General features: G+C 39.4%; 2 protein-coding genes across 2 annotated transcripts in view; both read right to left on the bottom strand.

Annotated features, from left to right (window-relative positions):
* Positions 1 to 19,759, bottom strand: part of LOC126556869 (chloride channel protein 2) — a 209,273-nt gene that overhangs the window by 138,969 nt on the left and 50,545 nt on the right. The gene's annotated exons all lie outside the window — the stretch shown is intronic.
* LOC126559022 (GILT-like protein 2) lies at positions 16,371 to 17,303 on the bottom strand. The gene is made up of 4 exons (XM_050215118.1): positions 17,031 to 17,303; positions 16,793 to 16,957; positions 16,541 to 16,687; positions 16,371 to 16,463 (listed from the first exon to the last, which is right to left on the bottom strand). The coding sequence occupies exons 1-4, from the start codon at positions 17,301 to 17,303 to the stop codon at positions 16,371 to 16,373; spliced, it is 678 nt and encodes a 225-aa protein (XP_050071075.1).

Below are 19,759 nucleotides of genomic sequence, written 5' to 3'. Positions count from 1 at the left end.
ACAACAATGATGAATAGGAAGCACGCAAGGAATGCGTAATAATATGATATACCTCATTATTTTTAATGAATTTTCCGTGAAGATGTTGCTTATTTTCATTACTACCAGGAACATGCTATGCTACCGCATTCTCGATAACAGGAGGATGGGACGAACGGAGTTGGCGGAGTAAAAACGGGGGCATATAAAAACAATCGACTCACGGTGGACAAAGGAAGGTGTACTCGAATCATGCCTTCCTTGCGCACAATTCGCAAGGTATGTTTCCCTTTGCTTTAGTGTACTGTTCTGCTCGTTAAGCTATCTTCATGTAAGAGGTTTTATTTACATTTTGATGTTTGAAATCGATCTGTTTTAGGGAAGGAATGAGATTACGACGTTACGAAAAGGAAATGAACGCATAATTATGCTTAGAGTGAATAATTAAGTAAAGCTGGCCAAAACATAATGCTGAGTGGAACGTTAAATAAATTATACCAATTTGAAAAGAACATTAAAAAGCATATGAAAGATTAAAAAACATTTAATTTGGAAGTATATGGATTGATCATTTCAACCCTGATCATTTCAATAAATAAACATTTAAAATATTAGTCGACTTTTGCCTTACTATTAAGTAATAGTAGAAAGCAATGGAATAAAGTTCAAAACAAAACAATGGACAGTAAAAATAATTATCTTTTCCACTAAGATATCTTCATCACATTATCATGCGAATTACTGAAACTGGTGGCTGTCGAAATTCACGAAGCTATAGACTGCAGCTTGAGTAAAAGACACACACACACACACACACACACACACACACACACACACACACACACAAACACAAAAAATAACCGTACAACAGTTTTCAGAACAACGCTCAAACTGTCACAAGCCATCGAATAGTCATTCCATTAGCAATTGGGGGATTTAAGCAAATTGTCGAGCCAAACATTTCCTCCTCGCTTTACCGCCAGCCGCACCATCAGCGTGCTAGTAAATGGGGTAGATTTGCATTAAAAAGCGTCACTCTACCCTCTAGTTTCACTTTCTATCCCGTACCCGGGCTTGGGGTTGGATGGCTCAGCGCGCTTCATCTTGGCACTGGTATCTAAATGGTGCACTGAGGGCAAATCCTGTTAATAATGCAACGGCTACCCACGGCTGATATTCGTGCGGTGAAAAGTGTCCATTGCCGGTACTGTAACGGTTCTTCGAAAGTTCACTCCTTTATCGTTTCTTTTTTCCCTTTTTTTTTGTTTTTGTAGCATTTGCCAAAAACCTTCAGGAACCTCTCGTTGCTGGAGGGCAGCAAAGGGACGGCAGGCAGGAAACTGAGAGGTGTGTCGTTGCCCTGAAAAGCATAAAAGTGGAGCGACATTCCTGTTGAAATATTCAAAACCATCGCCAGGGAGCAGAATGTGAGGAAAAATTTATATCACTTTATGTGAAAAATAGCTTCTCGACCATCGAAGCTCACAAATGGTCGGTTTCAATGCTGGGTTTAAAATATAAATAAATTCGAGCCGCTGCACTTACTTCACACTTGTGTGATTGTATTGATTGTTCTTTAGCATTAAAGAGAGAAGAAACTGGTTTTATAAAACTGGTATATTATTGAGTTTTATTGACACAATTTTAATACAGTACGAAACGTATATATCGTACAACAAATAAGGTTGACCGGATTGATTTGGTGTTAATAATAGCGTACGAGTGTACCAAACAATTCACAACAAATGCAAGCTACTGGTGTCTGGTGCTATCTGGTGTACTGCCTTTGTTAGCTCCGACGGACAATTCAAGTGTCTAGGATACAATCACTCCAAACACAGTACTGAGTAGCAAAAACGAATGGATAGTACTGAAGCAAATCGCCACAGTCTTGACTGGAAGCTATTTTGGGTAGGTTACTGGAAGATGTATAGTGAGATGGTGAGTTCTCACGAGCGTGAGAAACATGCAGCACTCAGTGATTTAGACTGAGACCGTTGGCATTGGAATGAATGCATTTATAAGCAATGAAGCTATTCAAGAACTGTATTTGAGGAATTTTGAAAAAAATCAAAAAGGTTTTAGGAAATTGATGATTATTTTAGATTCATACAACCAGCTTATTATGGTTTGTAATAAAAGGCTTCAATGCTTCTGCTTCAAATACGCAAGACCTTAAATCTGTCTTCAAAATCTGGCTACATTAATACTATCAAACGACGTAAAATAGCTTATTAAAAATAAACCATCGTTTCGAAGTCAAAATGTCAAGCATTATTTAAGCTCGTCGTTCGCATGGAAAATGGTTTAGCAAAATAAATTAATTCATAATCCCTGCCAAAAATTCACCCCAGCGTTCCCAGCACACCGTGTGGCGGAGAGAAACAGTCTGCGATGAGGATTGTTACGATAAGCACTGGATTAAATTTAGGACGATGTAAATCGCTACGACGAATATAAAGCAGTTCGTATCGATTATTTCGTGCTCATCGCTGTCGTCCTTCATCGTTTAGTGCGGCAAATCATAGCGAGCGCTGTACTTAATTTTATCAGCTTAATATCAGTCAAATTAGCTCCAACTCCGGTTCTCGGAATCCATGGTGGCAGTGATGAGGCAATGAACCATTTTTCGTCTTTATAAAGGATTGAAAGATATTTTGACATTATGACTAAATACTTAAAGCCGGCGACTATAAGCGATTGCTTTCTGCGAGTTTGCGGAGCGACCCAAACTCAACTCAGCGCGCAAGGAAAAACGCTCAAAGTTTTAACGAACAAACACCTCCCTCCCGAGGTTGGGGTGAAACGAAATTGGAGATAATAATTCTTTCACCGGACGGTGCGAGGCTGTTAACGAATGCTTGGTTCTTTCATTTTTATGTTCATCACGTGGCAAATGGGTGCCATGACAGCACACCTGCACAACAATGGTTTGGTGTTGGTGAATAAATTATAATTTTTGTTTGTTTTACGGATTCGTACACTCACAAATCGGTGCTTTGTCGACAGAAGTCGTCGAAAGCTTGCTGTCACAATGCTGATAGTGTTGTATCTGAATCCGTTTGCGTTTATCCTACTAAAATAAAATGGAAACAGGCAATGTTTTAGGAATTTAGAAAACTATTTCTGATAAACTTTGGTACTGTTTTGAAATTTTGAAGACCTGGTATTTATCATATAAAATATAAATTAACAACAAAATATGCCTAACTGAAATATTTTAAATTTTTCGATGTCCAATTAATAAGAAACAGATCAGCTAAATCAGCACCAGGAAAATATTTAATAAGTTGGTCACGCATAAAACTATTCGTTACCTTTTTGGTTCTTATGTTGTTTAGTTTCACAACCAATAATATTGTTGTATAACCAATGGTATGAGGGCTGCCCAGTGGTACAGGCGACTGCGGCACCGGTCTTCATACGACAGGACCGGGACAGGACCGGCTAAAATCAGCATGTCTGGTGTCCTTAAGCCTAAAAGAAAAGAAGATATTATTGGAGTAAAAAATATTAATATAGTTACAGTAATGGTCGATCTGGTTATTAAGCATAAAATCAAATTAATTTCATCCGTTATGTTTCATCAAGAAATGGAGTAATTGGATACCAAAACGTAATTTATTTTATTAGGAGCAAAGTAGAAAATAATAAGAAGGAAATACCTTATCATTATGTTTATATAAGTTAGTCATCACAAGCTTGAACATCGGTTGACAATATGGCTTTGTACCGTCATAATGAATCAACTTAGCTAATCATTTTAATTCATAATACGGTTTGTGACTTAGAAATCCCAACACCCTTCAGCCTCGGGTACGAAGAATTTCATAGTTCAACATGGCAATGCATCAGAATTCAATTGATCAAAAAGATTCTTACTGATTGTGTACACAATTAAAAAGAAACGAACAATCAATTGAAACCTTCATTCTTATGGTTTATCCTCAGCTGGAATGTCTTTATACATAAACAGGACAATGTTTTTTTTATGTTCAGGCTTTTATATTACACTATCCCGCCAGCACGCTTAGCACAATACATTTCTAAGCAAGAAGAATCCCTGCTCAATACAATAGATCAATGCATGAGGTCAAACCGTTGTGCAAGATCTTTTAAATGAATTATACCGAATACGTGGGATATCCTTTGTAATGGTTGTTTTTTCTGCTTTGTTTTTCCAAAGACTGAATGGAATGTTGAGTGAAAAAAACCTTCCTACAGATGGTAAGCCAAGTTTTAGATCTTTGTTATCATCAGAAAAGTAAACGATGATGTAAATTGATTTTGCATTGTGTGATTTCCAAGTTGAATGGGTTCCAATAGTTGAAATTATTCTATTCTGTTTTTATTTATTCTGTTATTTAATCATTCTTCCTTAAGCTTACGCAGCGAGAAAGCGTGTTTCGCGTGGAAGCGTCTCTACAGATTATAAGCATACGGTAGATAGGGATCATCGTTCTCGAATGCGACTGCGTTATCAACGTGATTACCCTTGACCCACTAATCGGAGTTTCCATGTTTCTTCGATATTCGCACGGAAATTGTGGCAATAAACGTACGAATTAAGTAAAGATCGACTAGTAATTCGAGAGTTGCAGGTATTCTAAGGACAGTCACAGGATTTTGGTGGGGCGCACATCCATCAGACGTCCTGAGACTGTGTAAGACAACGGTAGTCTCCGTAGTGGAATATGAAAGCATATGCTTCCATTGGGCATTCAATACGCCTATACTCAAGCCTGAAAGGCTCCAGTATCGCTGTCTTAGACTCGCACTAGCGAGCATTAAATCTACACCCATGTCCCTAGAAGTGATGCCGCTCAAACTGCGTTTGGAATTGCTGTCGCTTGGCCTTCTAGTCCGTTGTTCAGTACCAAATTCCTTGATAATAGCAAATTTTGAAGCGCTTCCAGGGGCAGATTCTGAGTGTAAAATCTTGAAGATCTAATAAGATTTTGTTACCCTACAAGTCCACATCTTAAATCGTGCTGCCCTTCCTGAGACCGGAAACTTAGACCATACCGAATGATCTTGACTCGAGGGTTTCTCCCGGCATTTTCATGAACAAGTATCAAGTCAGTACTACACTAATGGATCTTTCTCTGAGGAGGGCGCTGACCTCGGTGTTTTTGCGGAGTTCTGAGAAGCTTTTTTTGTTTCAAATAATGCAGCCGTGAAGAATTGAACACCGCATAGCTAGCCGAATTCTTTTATTGGTTATAGCAGCGAACCCTTTGGACCAGTATTTCATTTTTACAAGTAGCCAGAGTGCTATTGAAGCATTGCGATCCCTACAGACCGTTAAGAGTCAGAATTTCCTTACCATCAAAATCAATGAACTATTTGGCTCGATGTTCGACATGGACTCGCTAATTTGGATCACCGGTCAAAACAGGCGTCCAAGAAGACGCATTTTGCAGCGTCCCTGTGGCCTTGGTTCGATAGGCTCTCTGTAGATAGAGCATTCATAAGAAAGATGCCTCGACTGATGTCGAATAATTGTCCATTGAATGATATAAAGTGACTACGGCGATGGATTCCACGAAGTAGATCATCTTCTGATTCACATCCTTGTTGAGCACAGTCGAGCTCATCGGCAGACTGAAATCAGCAAAGTGTTGGCTTCCAGAGCCCTCCCTTAAATGAGGTCCATCTACTGACTCGCCAGAGACAACAGTCTGGTCCTATGATTCAGCATCCACACCATCCTTCTAATCCTTGTATTTGTTTCATCATTAATTTTGCGTGACTTAACTGGTCGTTAAGTCCATTAGAATATCTCCCTTTAACTTAAAATGTACATCCTCTTAACTGGTTAAACTAATCATTTGTTTGTTTAAAAATTATTATGATTGAATATGATAAAAATTGCAGTAAGACAATTATTTTATATTTTTGTATTTTCAAATAGAAAATGCCACAAGCGCCAGTAACATGAAGCGTTCTTCAAGAATTTATTGCTGAAGATAACAATTTTATCTACGTTTGTTGCTTGCCTTGCAGTTGATGCTGCAGCCAGCCGTATCTGCAATCACATAAATGACTGCGAGACAATCGGCATAATCTGATAGAGTCCTAGCTGCTAGCAAACAACAAAAAATCACACACACATCCACCACGGGTCGAAAAGATTGTGCCTGCGTTCAGTAGCGTTCGAGTAAAATGACCAATTTTCACGGCACATATCCGTGGGGAAATCTTAGACGGGCACGGGAATGGAAATTGGACCCCGTTAGTGGTCGATCGATAATCGAACTCGGACCTGCCCGGTTCTTCCATGGCACAGTTCATTGAAAACGATGATGCCGGTTGATTTTTATTGAACTTTATCGGTCGAATAACAATAAATTTGATTTATCCATTCCCATACCATCACCATAAACGTGCGCCGAGTAGTTCGATTGGAAATACCTACCAGGGAAGTGAAGTTCCTGCTGCGTCTTAATGCTATTGTCTGTGCAGCTGGAACAATCGAACACGGCACAACAATAAAATATGTGAGTGGTGTCATATTTCATCGTAAATAATTTGATTCAAAATCGTGCGTCGCCTGTGAGAAACATTTTACAAATATTGGTATTGGTAACATTGACTACGACCAATATTATGTTACCAGTGTAAAATATCTTGCCATAGTATGTAAGGAAAACAAAACGTTTACAATTGTGGAGTTAATTGGTAAAATAAAACTGGATAAAATACTTTGCATGTTGCATAAAATAGATCGACAAAAGCAGCTTTCAAAAATAAACACAAAATAGTTTTACGATCCCATAATTTCTAGTTATATTTGCTTAAAGCTGCTGCTTTTTTTTTAAATAACAACATACAAGGTTTTAAAGTCAATTGCATTAGAAAAATCGTTACATGACTTGTACTGTTGCACATTGTATACATCCCGCTGCAATGCAAAAAACCTAACTTTTTACACCGCGTTCTATCATCCGCTGCCGAACTGCGGACCAGTTTATCGCATCCGTTTGATCATCGATAATTTTTATGCTAGTTTTTACGGCTTATCGGACCCGATGGCAACGAGAAACACATGCACATACGCCCATTTCGAATGTACAACTTTTCTGCCCAAATTGCCATGTCCCTGCGATGCTTTTGTACACTACGACACACCGTTTGATATGAGTTTCCTTTTTTGCGAGTACCACTGGCTTGAGAAATGGCTCCCATCTTTTTTTTTTTTTTTTGTTTGTGGTAATGCATAACTGTACCGAAATTGTGCTCACCACGAGCGAATAGCAAGTGTATCAGCACGTTGAATTATTTTTTTCCCCCTTCAGCCTGAACTGCTCACAATAGTGGCACTGAAGCTCTCCTTTTTATTTTAGTAACGAAGGTTTTAGAATCCAATTCACTGGGTCCGGCTACATTCGTTAACTGATTCATTGGACGGCACCAACTGACCGACGTGGAAAAACCCCGGCAGCTATTGAAGTTTCCGCTCGAAGATTCATACGAAGCCATCGCCTCTGTTTTTATGGGTATGTGTGTGTGTGTGTGTATATAGCATAGCCTACGAAATGAAGGATAGTAGCAGGAACAAAACAACTCACAAAAAAAAACAGAAAAATAGATTCGGATTTTGTTTCACACTAGCTCTTCTACCACGGCTAGTGCCCGTGCAGTGCGCTTTTTTGGAAAATCGATCCTTTGACGAATACCTGAAATAGGATGCCAGCACTGAGCTGAATGGACAAATAACGAGCTTAGTGTAGGGGGAGGTAGTGCGAAGCGAAGCGAGAATCCAAATCGAAACACAAACCAACGTTGATCAGCTAAAAAACTGAACGTTAACGAATCAATTTTCCGTATGAATCTATTAAAAAGCGAGAACTGGGGTAGTTTGATAAAAGGAACCATCGCTGGAATGGAAAAAAAATACTTTTTCTAACTATTTGTATTCATAAAAAAATTAGGGAAGGCTTACAATGAGTAAATAAAAAATAAAAATTGTAAATAAATAAACGATTTACATAACAAATGAAAATAACATAATATTACACCAGGAAAAAATAATAAAATCTCAAGAGAGAAGCTCCTCGGTGCGTTGTTTGTGACTGTCGCATTTCTGTTACACAAATTTCGAAACCAACTTTCAATAACACAGCCATTAGAGGACATACTCGCAAAGTTTTATTTCGACAAAAAATAGTTTCATAATGTGCCACTTTTGCACCCTTTCAGCACAAAACAAAATGGGACATTATGACGCACCATACAGCAATCATTAGCTCACCAGCTAGACTCTCACCTGCAGTTTTATGCTTCATCATAATAATTTCCCTCAGCAAGCAGATATCGCAATATAAACTCACTCCTGTTTTCGTGCCATAAACATACGCTCCTAATTGTTCCATCGCAGTGAAAAACAGGCATTGGGCCAATCCACCGGTATGAAAAAAATAAAAATAAAATTACGCTAAAATGCTACAAGAAAGAGACAAGCACAAACAAACGCACGCTACTCGCCGGGTGTACCCAACAACATAGGCGAAGGAAAGTGGCCCCAAGTGAAGTCATGCCTGCCCATAAAAGCATAAAACAGATTAGCTGCACCGGCACGAGTGTCGTAAAGTGGGCTGGGAAGGCCAGGCAAACCCACTGCTAATGTATGGTGGGAGCAGTAACCCCAGACTCGGAGCATTTTATTAAAGTCACGCAGGATCTGGCGGAGGTCATAAAACTATTGCATGACGATGGTGTTGGCGATCAAGCAAGCATTCGCTCTACTGGTACACACGGTTGTGTGATGACGGGGAGGGGGGGGGGGGTTGTCGTGGCTCTGTTTCCTTTTCCCGCTATGACCCACAGGATCACCGAATAGTTCTAAGTCAATCGTGGTAAGTAATCGACGAAACAAGGAAAAATGGTAGGACCTTCGTCAAGAAGTCACACACGAGGGTTTGCGTTACGTTACGTGAACCTTTCCACCTTTAGTATAAAACGCTCCACAACGGACCGATGCAGGTTTCTTGCGTGCGAAACACACCTTGGCTGAGCCGAGCCGAGTACAGATGGAGCTACGCGTCGTCGTTCACCCCATATTCCTGCTGCAAACCGGTTGTTTTGAGTGCGAACATTGTGAACTTTGGTGTCTGGTTGTTGGGTGTTGATCCGTTTTACTGTAGTCGGGGTTTGCTTGGAAAAGCGAGGCTTGCACCATGCTGGCTGGCATCGAATGAGTATTTACGAGTGCATGGTTTGCGTGTGTATATGCTCCTATCCCAACCACACTGCCGGCTGCGGTTAGACGAATGGAAAGCAAAAAAAAAAAAACAAGAAAGGAAACCATTCCTACGGAAATACTCTCGAGGTTCTTGGCTGTGGGCTGTAAAATTTATGGGTTTATTATTGCGATTTGTATAATATGAAGATATAAGGTGTTTTATAACAAATTTACGCTCCGCTTTTATTTCCTTTCACTCTAAGGGAAAGGAAAAACGCGGCAATAGAAAAACGCCAAGGGATTAATCGGTCAACCGGTTGTGAAAGAGCGTTCAGATGAATAAAACTGCATGCTTTTATGGATAGCAAAGATGACTGGGTGTAACATTAGCTTTCTCGTGACAATACATATCCAGGTAATTATTGCTACGATACTACTAAAATGATGCATCGGCAACAACGACAACAAATTTTCTGCTGTACCAAAAATTCTGGTCATTGGAAACGTCTACAGATCGACTATCATCTACGAGCTGCATAAGTCTGTACGTTTCATTTTCAAAAACTAGTTTGCTAAAGATTATTGTATCATATTTACCAAAGCGTCAACCATCTCAAAGTTTTCGAAGCTTACACTGTAGTGATTAGGTTGCAAAGAAAATAACGCCACCAAACGCAAAAGAAAAACACATCCGGCAGCATCCGAAAGTCGTTTGTACATGGTGTATTTTACGTTCATTAAACATTTAGAACGTCCTTTACCAACATTATTTCTGGTGCTCTCATGATCCAGGGGAAAAAAAGCCCAGAGTTTCTTTTAGTTTTTGATAGGATTTCGCTTGTTTGCAAAGGTTCACTTACCCTAACTGATGGCGCAAGAAGCAAGGGTCAGATCAATATTTGAACAATTTAGCGAAAGGGGCTCGTGTAAAGAGACAAAGTAAAATTACGAATGCGTAAGCCTGTGTGCAAATTGCTTTTTTCTTTCTTGCTAGCTGCTTTTGCTGTTTGTACATCGCAGGAAAGAGTTTAAATATATCTAAGGTACTCCAGTTCTAAGCACATTACGTGGAATGAATTTTCCAACAGCAGCTTATTCGTGTCATGCTGGCATTGGTTTAGTGTTGAAAAATGTAAACACAGTTTGATTCGAGTTGGTAAAATCAGTAGTTGAAAATAATTATAAAAAGAGCTTTATAGTTAGTAGTTTGCGAAAGAATGTATCATTTTATAAGCCTTTTCATGTTTCAAACGGTGAGAATAGCTTAAAATTAAGTAAAAATAACTGTAAGCTTACGCACAAGTGACCGAAGAACGAACAATAAATAAACCAACCTGAAGAGGATTCACACTCTCTGCGTTTCGATTCACCTTATACCTGGACGACAGCATGTTTGGCATTAACTCGACCAACGAACGATGCTAATTGAAAAGTGTCATGTTTTTCTCCCGGATGTTACCACGCTTTATTACGTTAGCGCTCGATCCGTCGAGAATATCTCCCACTGATGTTGCGAATTTAAGCCCTATCCACAGTCGTTTGTACATTCTTTACCCGTCTGCTATGGTGCTCTTGGTTCCCGCCGCCCGTGTCCTTTGCCGTAACCGCCGTAATCCCTCTAGTCACCTCGGTTACTATTAACGAACAATTCGTTACCATTGAAAAGCATTATGGTTGGCTTTTATAAAACCCACCCGGTAATACCACTTTTGCATTGGCACGGAATGGTCGGGAATGCGTTGAAGGACTCACTTTAAAATTAATTAACGTTGCGTCTGTTCCACAATCCATTCTTGACAGCGCCGTATCGAAACCGGATCGAAAAAGTCGTTGGCTGAGCGCTCGTCATGGGCATTACTGGATGAGCGTAAGTAGAGTCCCATTCGCATTATTTAAGGTAATGCCAACAAATGAGCATCTTAATTTATTTCATAAGGGAGGTTTTTGTTTTCCTTGTTTTCATGGGGTAACACTCACACACACACACATACACGCACTCGTCAGGTTGTCGGGCATTGTAATACACATTAATTAACAATGACTCACATAAAACTTGAACTTTTACACAAAATCCCACCAAATTTTCAGGCATCCCATTTTTTTTCAAACTCCTCTTTTATTGTTCATTAATATTTGTTTCCAAAATATATAAGCAATTTAGCTATTGATCAATCGGCGGGATGAATTGTTAAAACTAGAATGAATTAAAACTAGCAGAAACACACGGTTCGATAGATTCATTCGCCCCTCATTCGGCAAGCTTCAACTCCTGGTTGTGGGTAAGCGACAACCATAATCGTGTCGTTTCCCAGAATTCTTGTACAGTAATCCGCTTGCGTTACATAGCTTCGTTTACTACCATGTATCTGCCATGGTTTAATCCTCTAGTAACGAGCTTGCGGCTACTCGGCAACCGATGAAGTACGCTAACATCTTTGTAGTATGAATATTCATTGCTAATTGTGAGTTTAGCGTTTTCATCACATTTTGAATATTCAAACTCATGCAAATGATGTCCTCCGAAGAATTGTTGTTTAATGCCTCCTGTTTTAAAACTCGCACCCAGCAAATGGAGTGATATTTTGGACTGTTTTTTGAGGTTACTCATGCATTGTAGCAATGACTAATGAAGCGTGTTTGACATTTATTTTAGTGTGTTTTGTATTACCTTTCATCCAAAAAAGCCACATGAATTGTTACTTTAAAAACTTAACACATTTGGGGCGGTTCGGTGTAAAACGCGATGGAGGCACCTGCCTTCACAGACAAGGCTACGTAAAGATAGTAAGTCTAGTAAACCATTCGATGGCCAGTGTGACCTAGCAGTTCGTTAGGTCAAGAAAAAATAAGAACCCAAATCTTAGCTTAAATTGCTCAAAAATTAAAATTAACAAATAGAATAGTGCCCTTTGTCCCATTTTTTCGAATAAAAACTTAAAGCTTTTATAATGGTACGAGTATCAAACAATCCAAACAACAATCATTATTTCGAGTTATCGTACAGAGTGTCCGAGGGCGCGTTTCATAATGGCAATTTTCTCAACCGATAACACAAGTGCGACACTAATTAGCAACCTGGTGGCAGTATTTTTTAATCAGCTTTTATCGATGGTTTTCCGTTTTATCGAGTGCCATCCGATAGTTGGCGTCGGATAAATCATTTCAAGTGCTTTTTGATTTATCAAATTTAATTGTTTTATTTACGGTTTCACTTTATCCCAAGCAAAGCGGAGAGCGCACACGTGGAATGAAAAGCTTTGAAAATTGTGCATTTGATCATTCATAACAGCAATTATGAAGGAGAAGCGTTGCACAATCGAAACGATTGGATTCGGATAACAGTGTTGTATAATAAAACTAATTGAAAGTGCTTTAAGGCGTTTTTACACCAGTAAAATCATCAAGTAGCACGATTATAAGAGTTTCTACAAACTAGAATGATTAATTAGACTTGTTGCATGACAAGTGTTTGATTTATTTAGTTATTTATTTATTATCAAGAATGACCGCCCAACGCCGTATAGTCAACACCATGTGCGATTGAAGCAATGAACATTAATAATAAGGCATTTCCTTCTTATTCTTTGCCTTATCCCGGGCATGCTCATTTGTGGCGGTTGTGTGGTTGTTGTCGAGATATATTTGTTGTTGTGTACTGTATTCCTCGGATAGATGTAGTTGTTTTATTGCTGGTACTATTGGTATAATTATTGCAGCAATGAACGTTGAACATATCTGGATTGCCCATTGTGCTTTGATTGCTATTTAGAACTTCTCCAGGCGTTGGACTGTAGCAAACCAAGACTTTGTTAGAACGGCACAAATAATTATTTGCCTCCGTACAGTGTTTAGCAAACAGTCTTTCAATGACAGTTCCAGTTCTACCTGGCCTGAACCCTGTCATCGCATCACCCGTGGCACTTCAAAAAACACTTAAGCATAAACAACACTACAAATAACCAAAAAGAAAAATGGTGGAAAACGAATAAGGAATGGAAGGATACAGTTTTTCTCTGGTCACAGAACAGGTGTCTCCGAACAATACGTCTTATTATTATTATTCAGTATAACATCGCTCACTGTTCCAAACATGGAGACTCCCGCTCTATGACCTGAGAAAAACTGTAATGGGGACGTGGAATCAAAGAACAAGACCGTTGTCTCTGGCAGATCAGTAAATGATTCTCATGTAGCGGAGATCACCTGCGCAAGATCAATATCAAGATCATGTAGGGGAGAGCGCTTACCAAAGCGGGTCTGGTAGTTTCAAATTCCACGCAGGACCACAGAAGGTGTTCCACATTGTGGAATCCGTCACCACACTCTCGTCTCAGCGAGAGTTATGCACTTTAGAAAACCATTCAATGCAAAATGATTCGACATCAGTCGAGACATCATTCGTAGGAAAGCCCGATCTACAGAGAGCCCATCGAACCAAAGGCCGTAGGGACACTTGCGGAGAGATCGAGAAGAGAAAACGCCCGAGTGCATACGCCTCCCACATGCTCTGCCAGCGAGACAGGAAAAGCTGCTGTGGCAAACGAAGGAACTCCTGGACCGAAATAGGTTGGTCGTAAAAAGCACCTTCTTGACGCCTGTTTTGGTCAGTGAGTCAACCTTCTCATTGCAGGGAATTCCACAATGAGAAGGGACCCAAATTAGCGAAATCCTGAATACCTTATCGAACATTGAGTCAAAAAATTCAATGATTTTGATGATGAGGAAATCCTGAGTCTTAACATCCTGCAGGGATATCAGTGCTTCAATAACTACAAAAGTTTATGCAGGGGCGGCCCATTGGTGTATGCGACAGCGGCGCCGGTCTTCAAACGGCGAGAACAAGGTTCAACTTCTATCCGTACCGTTCCCCCGTAGACAGGACTGACAAACCAACTACGTGGTATCTGACAGCCTTATAAGCCATTTCGATGGCCGGCATAACCTTAGTGGTCGTTGGGCCAAGGAGAAGAAGAAGAAGCTTGTGCTGTCCTTTATATTTTTCATATAAAGACCTCGAGCCCGTGTGCCCGGAATGCTTTGAACGCTTCCCACTTCTTGTTAACAGCCGCTTAGCGTTAACTTTGAGGTTTTTTGAACGTCCTTGCTTGGTGGAAGCACCTTGATTGGACTTCAAGAGCGCACTTGTTTTTAAATGAAATAAGTTTTTCGTACTCCTGAACTGGACACAAATCTTCCAAGACAATAGAAAGCGGAGCTACTAATTCACCGCATCTCGTGCATTCGATATTCCTCGTTAAGGCACATTTAATGGGGATTTCACCTCCTGGACATCCTCCCTTGATGTGGGAAATTTCTATCGGCAGGTGGTCACTGCCGATAGGGTCCTGGATCACCTTCCAACTAAAATCCAGGGCCATCGCTGATGGACATAGAGACAGGTCCAGTGCAATCGCCCTGCTCTTAGGTGTCTGCATCCTAGTTGCCTCCCCTGCGTTGAGAATTGAAAACCCAAATCTGTCGCAGATGTCTCGGATAATAGGAGCGCGAATGTCATCCTTATCGCAGCCCCAGTCAACTCCAAGGGAGTTGAAATCTCCCAGGATCATATTTGATCTTGAATGATGAAACTCAACTCATATTATTTTATAGAAAAGAAGGCAACTAAAAGCTATTGCAGCAGTACTTTAGGAATCTTATCATTGAGCAATATATCATTAACATTTTTACGTTTATGTTGTAACATAATATATTACTTTTATTAGCGCATTCAAATAAGGCCCGATTGTGATTACCCTAAAAGCGTTAACGGGGTAAGTGTTGAATAAAACGAATGTGACGATTAAAGTACGAATAAACGATGTAGCAACACTTTTGTTCATTACGAGTAAAAATGTTTCTGTCTTATGCGTGACCTCCGTAGACAAAAATCATCATTAAAAACAGTTGTACTCAACGTGCATAACAAGTTGCCATGGCCCATACCAAACGAATGTTGCTTTTAAAGAAACTCATCTTAATAGCCATCACCGCCCACACAGTGCACAGTGATTGTGACGATTTCAATGTAGTGAAAGAAGTAGTAGCACCGAATGAACCTGATTATGGATTTATGGGAATTATAACCACCTTCCAAATGACCAATATGCACTCAATGTTTCAACAAATGAAGTACATACCTCTTCACTGCATAGCAGTTGATGTACGCTATGTGAGGCCTGGGTTAACAATTGAATTTTTCTGCAATCACGGTCATGTAAAGGTCCGTGAATCAGCAGGTTTAATATGGAATGCATCTACTGTTAGACCTGTGTATTCTCATCGCAAAGAACCATACTCTAGCAGCACAGAGCAAGATGTGATTGAACTAATCGTTTGCAGCAATAACACTCTCGGTTCGTTAGCAATTCAATACAATCCAGGTTACCTCGAAGACGAACAGTACAAATCGCTGAATTCTTCACCATGTCTGTGTAACTTTCAACACTATTTGGTCATTATGTTCCCGGAAAATGCGCTAGCCATAGAGTACAGCAAAGTAACATCTTGGCGACATGCTGTATTTTTGGGAACAGTAGCAATGTTAGTTGTTGCGGTTTTCGTTTTTGCAATTTATTTAAAATTTAAAACATTTTTATCTAATTAAGCACCTCAAACAAGATTCGTGGCAATAAATTTCTAAAATAATGCTAAGCAGCTCATTATCTGTTGCTTTGGTGGAAAAAAGTTAAGCACTTGAATTAAAGGCACTAAAATAAACCAAAACATGTACAAAAACTAGAAGTAAAGTATTAAAACTGTTAAAAAGAAATCATTCGAAATCATAATTGATTATTTTTTAAATTATTATTATTATTTGTTTGGAACTTCCGCACCACCTTTGAACAGGTAGCAGATGCAAGAAATACGTTGAGCATGCCCACAGAAAATGTTTCTGTAACCCTATTTATTATTGTTATTTGGATTTTATTATAATTATTGGTATTATTTGGAAGTTTGTTTCAAAAGTAGAAAAATCAAGCACCAACTTCACAATCATACTATTAAAATATGATAAATTTTCAAATTAAAATGCTAATAACTCATCTTTAAAACAATCTTGAGAACAGGGTCTTTAGAAATCAAGCTTTTTGAATCTCATATATTTATTGCAAAGACTGAATGCACTATTACAATAAACATATATCAATTTTTTCACTATCAACAGCATAACCAGAACAACTAAAACTAACCATTTTCAGCTCACATATTATAATTTCACACCAAACTTTGCTTCATACCGCTCAACAAACTTCCTTTCAAAATGCTGAAGCCAATCGTCTTGCTCGTAAAAGTCGTACGGCTGCAAACAAACATAAAAAGGAAACATCGCTTTGCTGTAGTATTCGCATCATTCATTTGACCCCTTCTCGATCTTACCTGATCGTCAACGATAGTCGGTACGAATGGAAGCGGCCGGTGTACGTTGTCTGTTTCGTTGGCAAACTTTTTGAACAAACTGTTTCCCTGTTCCCCCTGGCTGCAATTAACGATGGAGTTTTTGAACGATTCATGTCCTTCGATGCACTTTTGAACGAAAGTGTGGAATATCATCAGAAAGAAACAAACAAAAATAGGGTTAGGGAAACATTTTCCGAAGGCATGCATCAAAGTATTTCTTGCATCTGCTACCTGTTCGAAGGTGGTGCGGAAGTTTTTCATGAGGCATGCCACTACCGCAAATGCCTTTTTCGGAGGCAGTTTTTTAAGAATGCAACCGTGCAAAATGTTCAGCTGACATTCTCGAGGACCGTGTTGGCAATGAAATTTGGGCTGTTCGTTAGGCAGCTCTTCAATCTGCAACGATGCAACGGAATGACATTAACGCTACAGCTGGCTGTGTACGCATAGTTGAGCAGACGATAAATACCCAAGCCTTGCCGAATGGTACAAGGCGCAATTTCATTTCTTTCTCGTGTCGCAACCATGACGGGTATAGTTGGTGGGTGATGAAAACCATGCTGTCACTGCAAAGCGTTTCGTAGTAGATAGTGATTGGTAACTTATCAGTTTTGTTGAGGGTGTTCGGCCTTTGGCTGGTGACATTTTCGGTTGACGATGCTTCGGCAAAACTCGAACTACACACCATCACTATTGCTATCACTAACAGCATCACTGAAGAGACAATTTCATTGAAACCCATTTTATGTAACACGCCACCTGAAAACTGTGAGAGCCGTAAGAAATTATGCCAAATCCTTTATGTATTGCTACAACCTATCGAGCTTTATGTAAAAAGCACTACTATAACTTAAAGGTAAGAAATGTTTACAATTCCAGATAGTATGAAAATACCAGAAGCTAAGATGAAACCACAACCAAATCACCCTTTTGCTGCAAACCTCAAACCGACACCAGTTGTGAGCTAATGAATCACACGTTGTGAATACATGCTGTCATGAGCATATGAAGATGGAGTCATTTTTCAGAGTGATTGTCTTGCACTTTGAGTATTGCACATCCAGTTTCAAAATCAAAATATATTTTTATTTGCAATGAATTTTCAATGAACAAATCTAGATTCACTTACTAACAATGATTACGCTCATTATCTACAGAATTATTTCAAAACACATTTTTTCTGAAAATAAATAAAAATTGTTACCAATATGAGTCACTGCTGCAGTCAACAGTGTTCGTCAAAAGACCATGATTTCATTATCTGTGTAATGTGTAAAATGTCTTCTGTGCCTGAGTTGACCTTTCGATCGTTAACGAAACTCGTTATCATGTTCTCATGTTGTGGCACTACCCCGGACTAGGCGCAACTTCCCTGGCACGAAGCATTGTTGTTATTTGTTGCGTCATGGGAAACCGCCCTTCTATGTGGTTATAGAAATAGACCACATTTATTTACCAGCTTGCTAAACAGCCACACAACAATTCTTGATGATTCAAATAAAATTTTTGAGATCAATACTTTAAGAAAACATATTATGAAGAACCTTACTTTCTACAGTAATAGGCGAAATATTGTTAATAACCCGGGCGGCCCGGTGGTACAGGTGACAACGGTACCGATCTTTATACGGCAGGAACGGGGTTCAAATCCCATCCGGACCGTCCCAACGTAGTAAGGACTAACTATCACACTATGAGGTACCGGCAAGTCTAGTAAGTCATTCGATGGCTGGAGTGACCTTAGGGGTCATTAAGCCAATAAGAAGAAGATTATAAATAACGTGCTGCAGGTGGGGTTCTTTCAGAACAAGAGACAGAACAGGAGTTCCCTATATTATTATGCACAGCAGTAAAACGATTGATCACACAACTGTTTTGGCTCGACACTTGATTTATACAGTTTTTCTCCTTTCAGCTGTAATTAGACAGGTAATAACTGACTAACAAACTGTAACTGTATTTTTTTTAAATTATGTTCATATATCATGAATTTGGTTACCACTCTTTACATACGCTAGGGCATTAGATTGCGATAAAATTGGAATTATTGTCACCCAACGCTTTGCTGACATAAGGTAGGAGTTGTTCTCTGCCTTTTACAAATTTGAGGTAGTTTCTAATTGTTCCCAAAAGTACAATTTTTCAAGCACATTATCAACATTATTGTTGTTTCATACGTATACAGCGTACATCGTAATCCAGCTCACTCATCATTCTCAATAAGAGCTCGTGAGACCGTATCGGATAATGTTGGAAGCATACTTCTAACCAGTATTCGCGGAAATGTATTCCAAGGGGAGCGAAATGTATTTGATAATGCTCCCACACTAATCTGGAGACATGTTCATAGTTGTAACCGGCAGTCAATGTCTGCTGACTATTTCACTGTCCACGATACCGTGGACCGATGTCCAGTTGCTACACGACTAAGACCAGCCAATGGCATGGTTGTATATTTACGCGCAATATTCATAAATCCTCATTGCCATCGTTCATAAACCGAATTTTGTCTCTTATATGGGTATGAGTTCCGTATTTGCTGTATTTAACGGTCCATTGAGTTGTGCATTTGAGGTCATTACAATTTTCTATCACACAGTGCATGATGCGTTTATCTACAGGAAGCAGTGAATCCTTGCTGCTAGGTGCTAATGGACATTTCGCGCTGTATTGAATGCAGTATCCGTTTGGGAATAGACATTGTATGTTACGGAAAATCGAATGTTTTCGAATCGAATCGAATTGGATAACACATACGGGTAATTGAAACACAGGATGCACAGAGAAGATATCTCAACGTATTTTGTAGAAGAAAAAAATCAATCTTTTTAACCTTATCCAAAGCTAACTTTTGACTTACAATACAGCATATTGATGATTTGGTTTCCGTTCAAACGACATTTTTTTGAAAAATACTCCTGTGCACCATGATATATGCAATAAAGACAAAAAAAAGCTGCATTTTCCCAACTTTTCCATCGATGCAGTGAGTTACTTAAGAGAGCATTCTGACCGCTCTCAGGAAAATCAGAGATCTCTCCCTATTATGCTGGAAATCTGATCACTCACGTTCTCATTTACAATATGGAGAACATTTCGTCCTGTTTTTCGTTTTACCGTCGGGGAAAACACCGAGCAAACAGCGACGATATCCGAAGAGCCACGGACAACGTCGCGATGGCTGCGTGAGTGCCTCGT

The sequence above is a fragment of the Anopheles maculipalpis genome, chromosome 2RL (genome assembly GCF_943734695.1).
Source record: "Anopheles maculipalpis chromosome 2RL, idAnoMacuDA_375_x, whole genome shotgun sequence".
Taxonomy (NCBI): Eukaryota; Metazoa; Arthropoda; class Insecta; order Diptera; family Culicidae; genus Anopheles; species Anopheles maculipalpis.
Note: the sequence above shows the minus strand (reverse complement) of the source record. Positions and strands in the feature narration are given on the sequence as shown.

Coding starts and splice junctions, on each gene's coding strand:
- LOC126559022 (XM_050215118.1), bottom strand. CDS start 17,303: ATGGGTTTCAATGAAATTGTCTCTTCAGTGATGCTGTTAGTGATAGCA. Junction 16,688..16,792: donor TCCGCACCACCTTCGAACAG/GTAGCAGATGCA, acceptor TTCGTTCAAAAG/TGCATCGAAGGACATGAATC. Junction 16,464..16,540: donor CGACTATCGTTGACGATCAG/GTAAGATCGAGA, acceptor GTTTGTTTGCAG/CCGTACGACTTTTACGAGCA.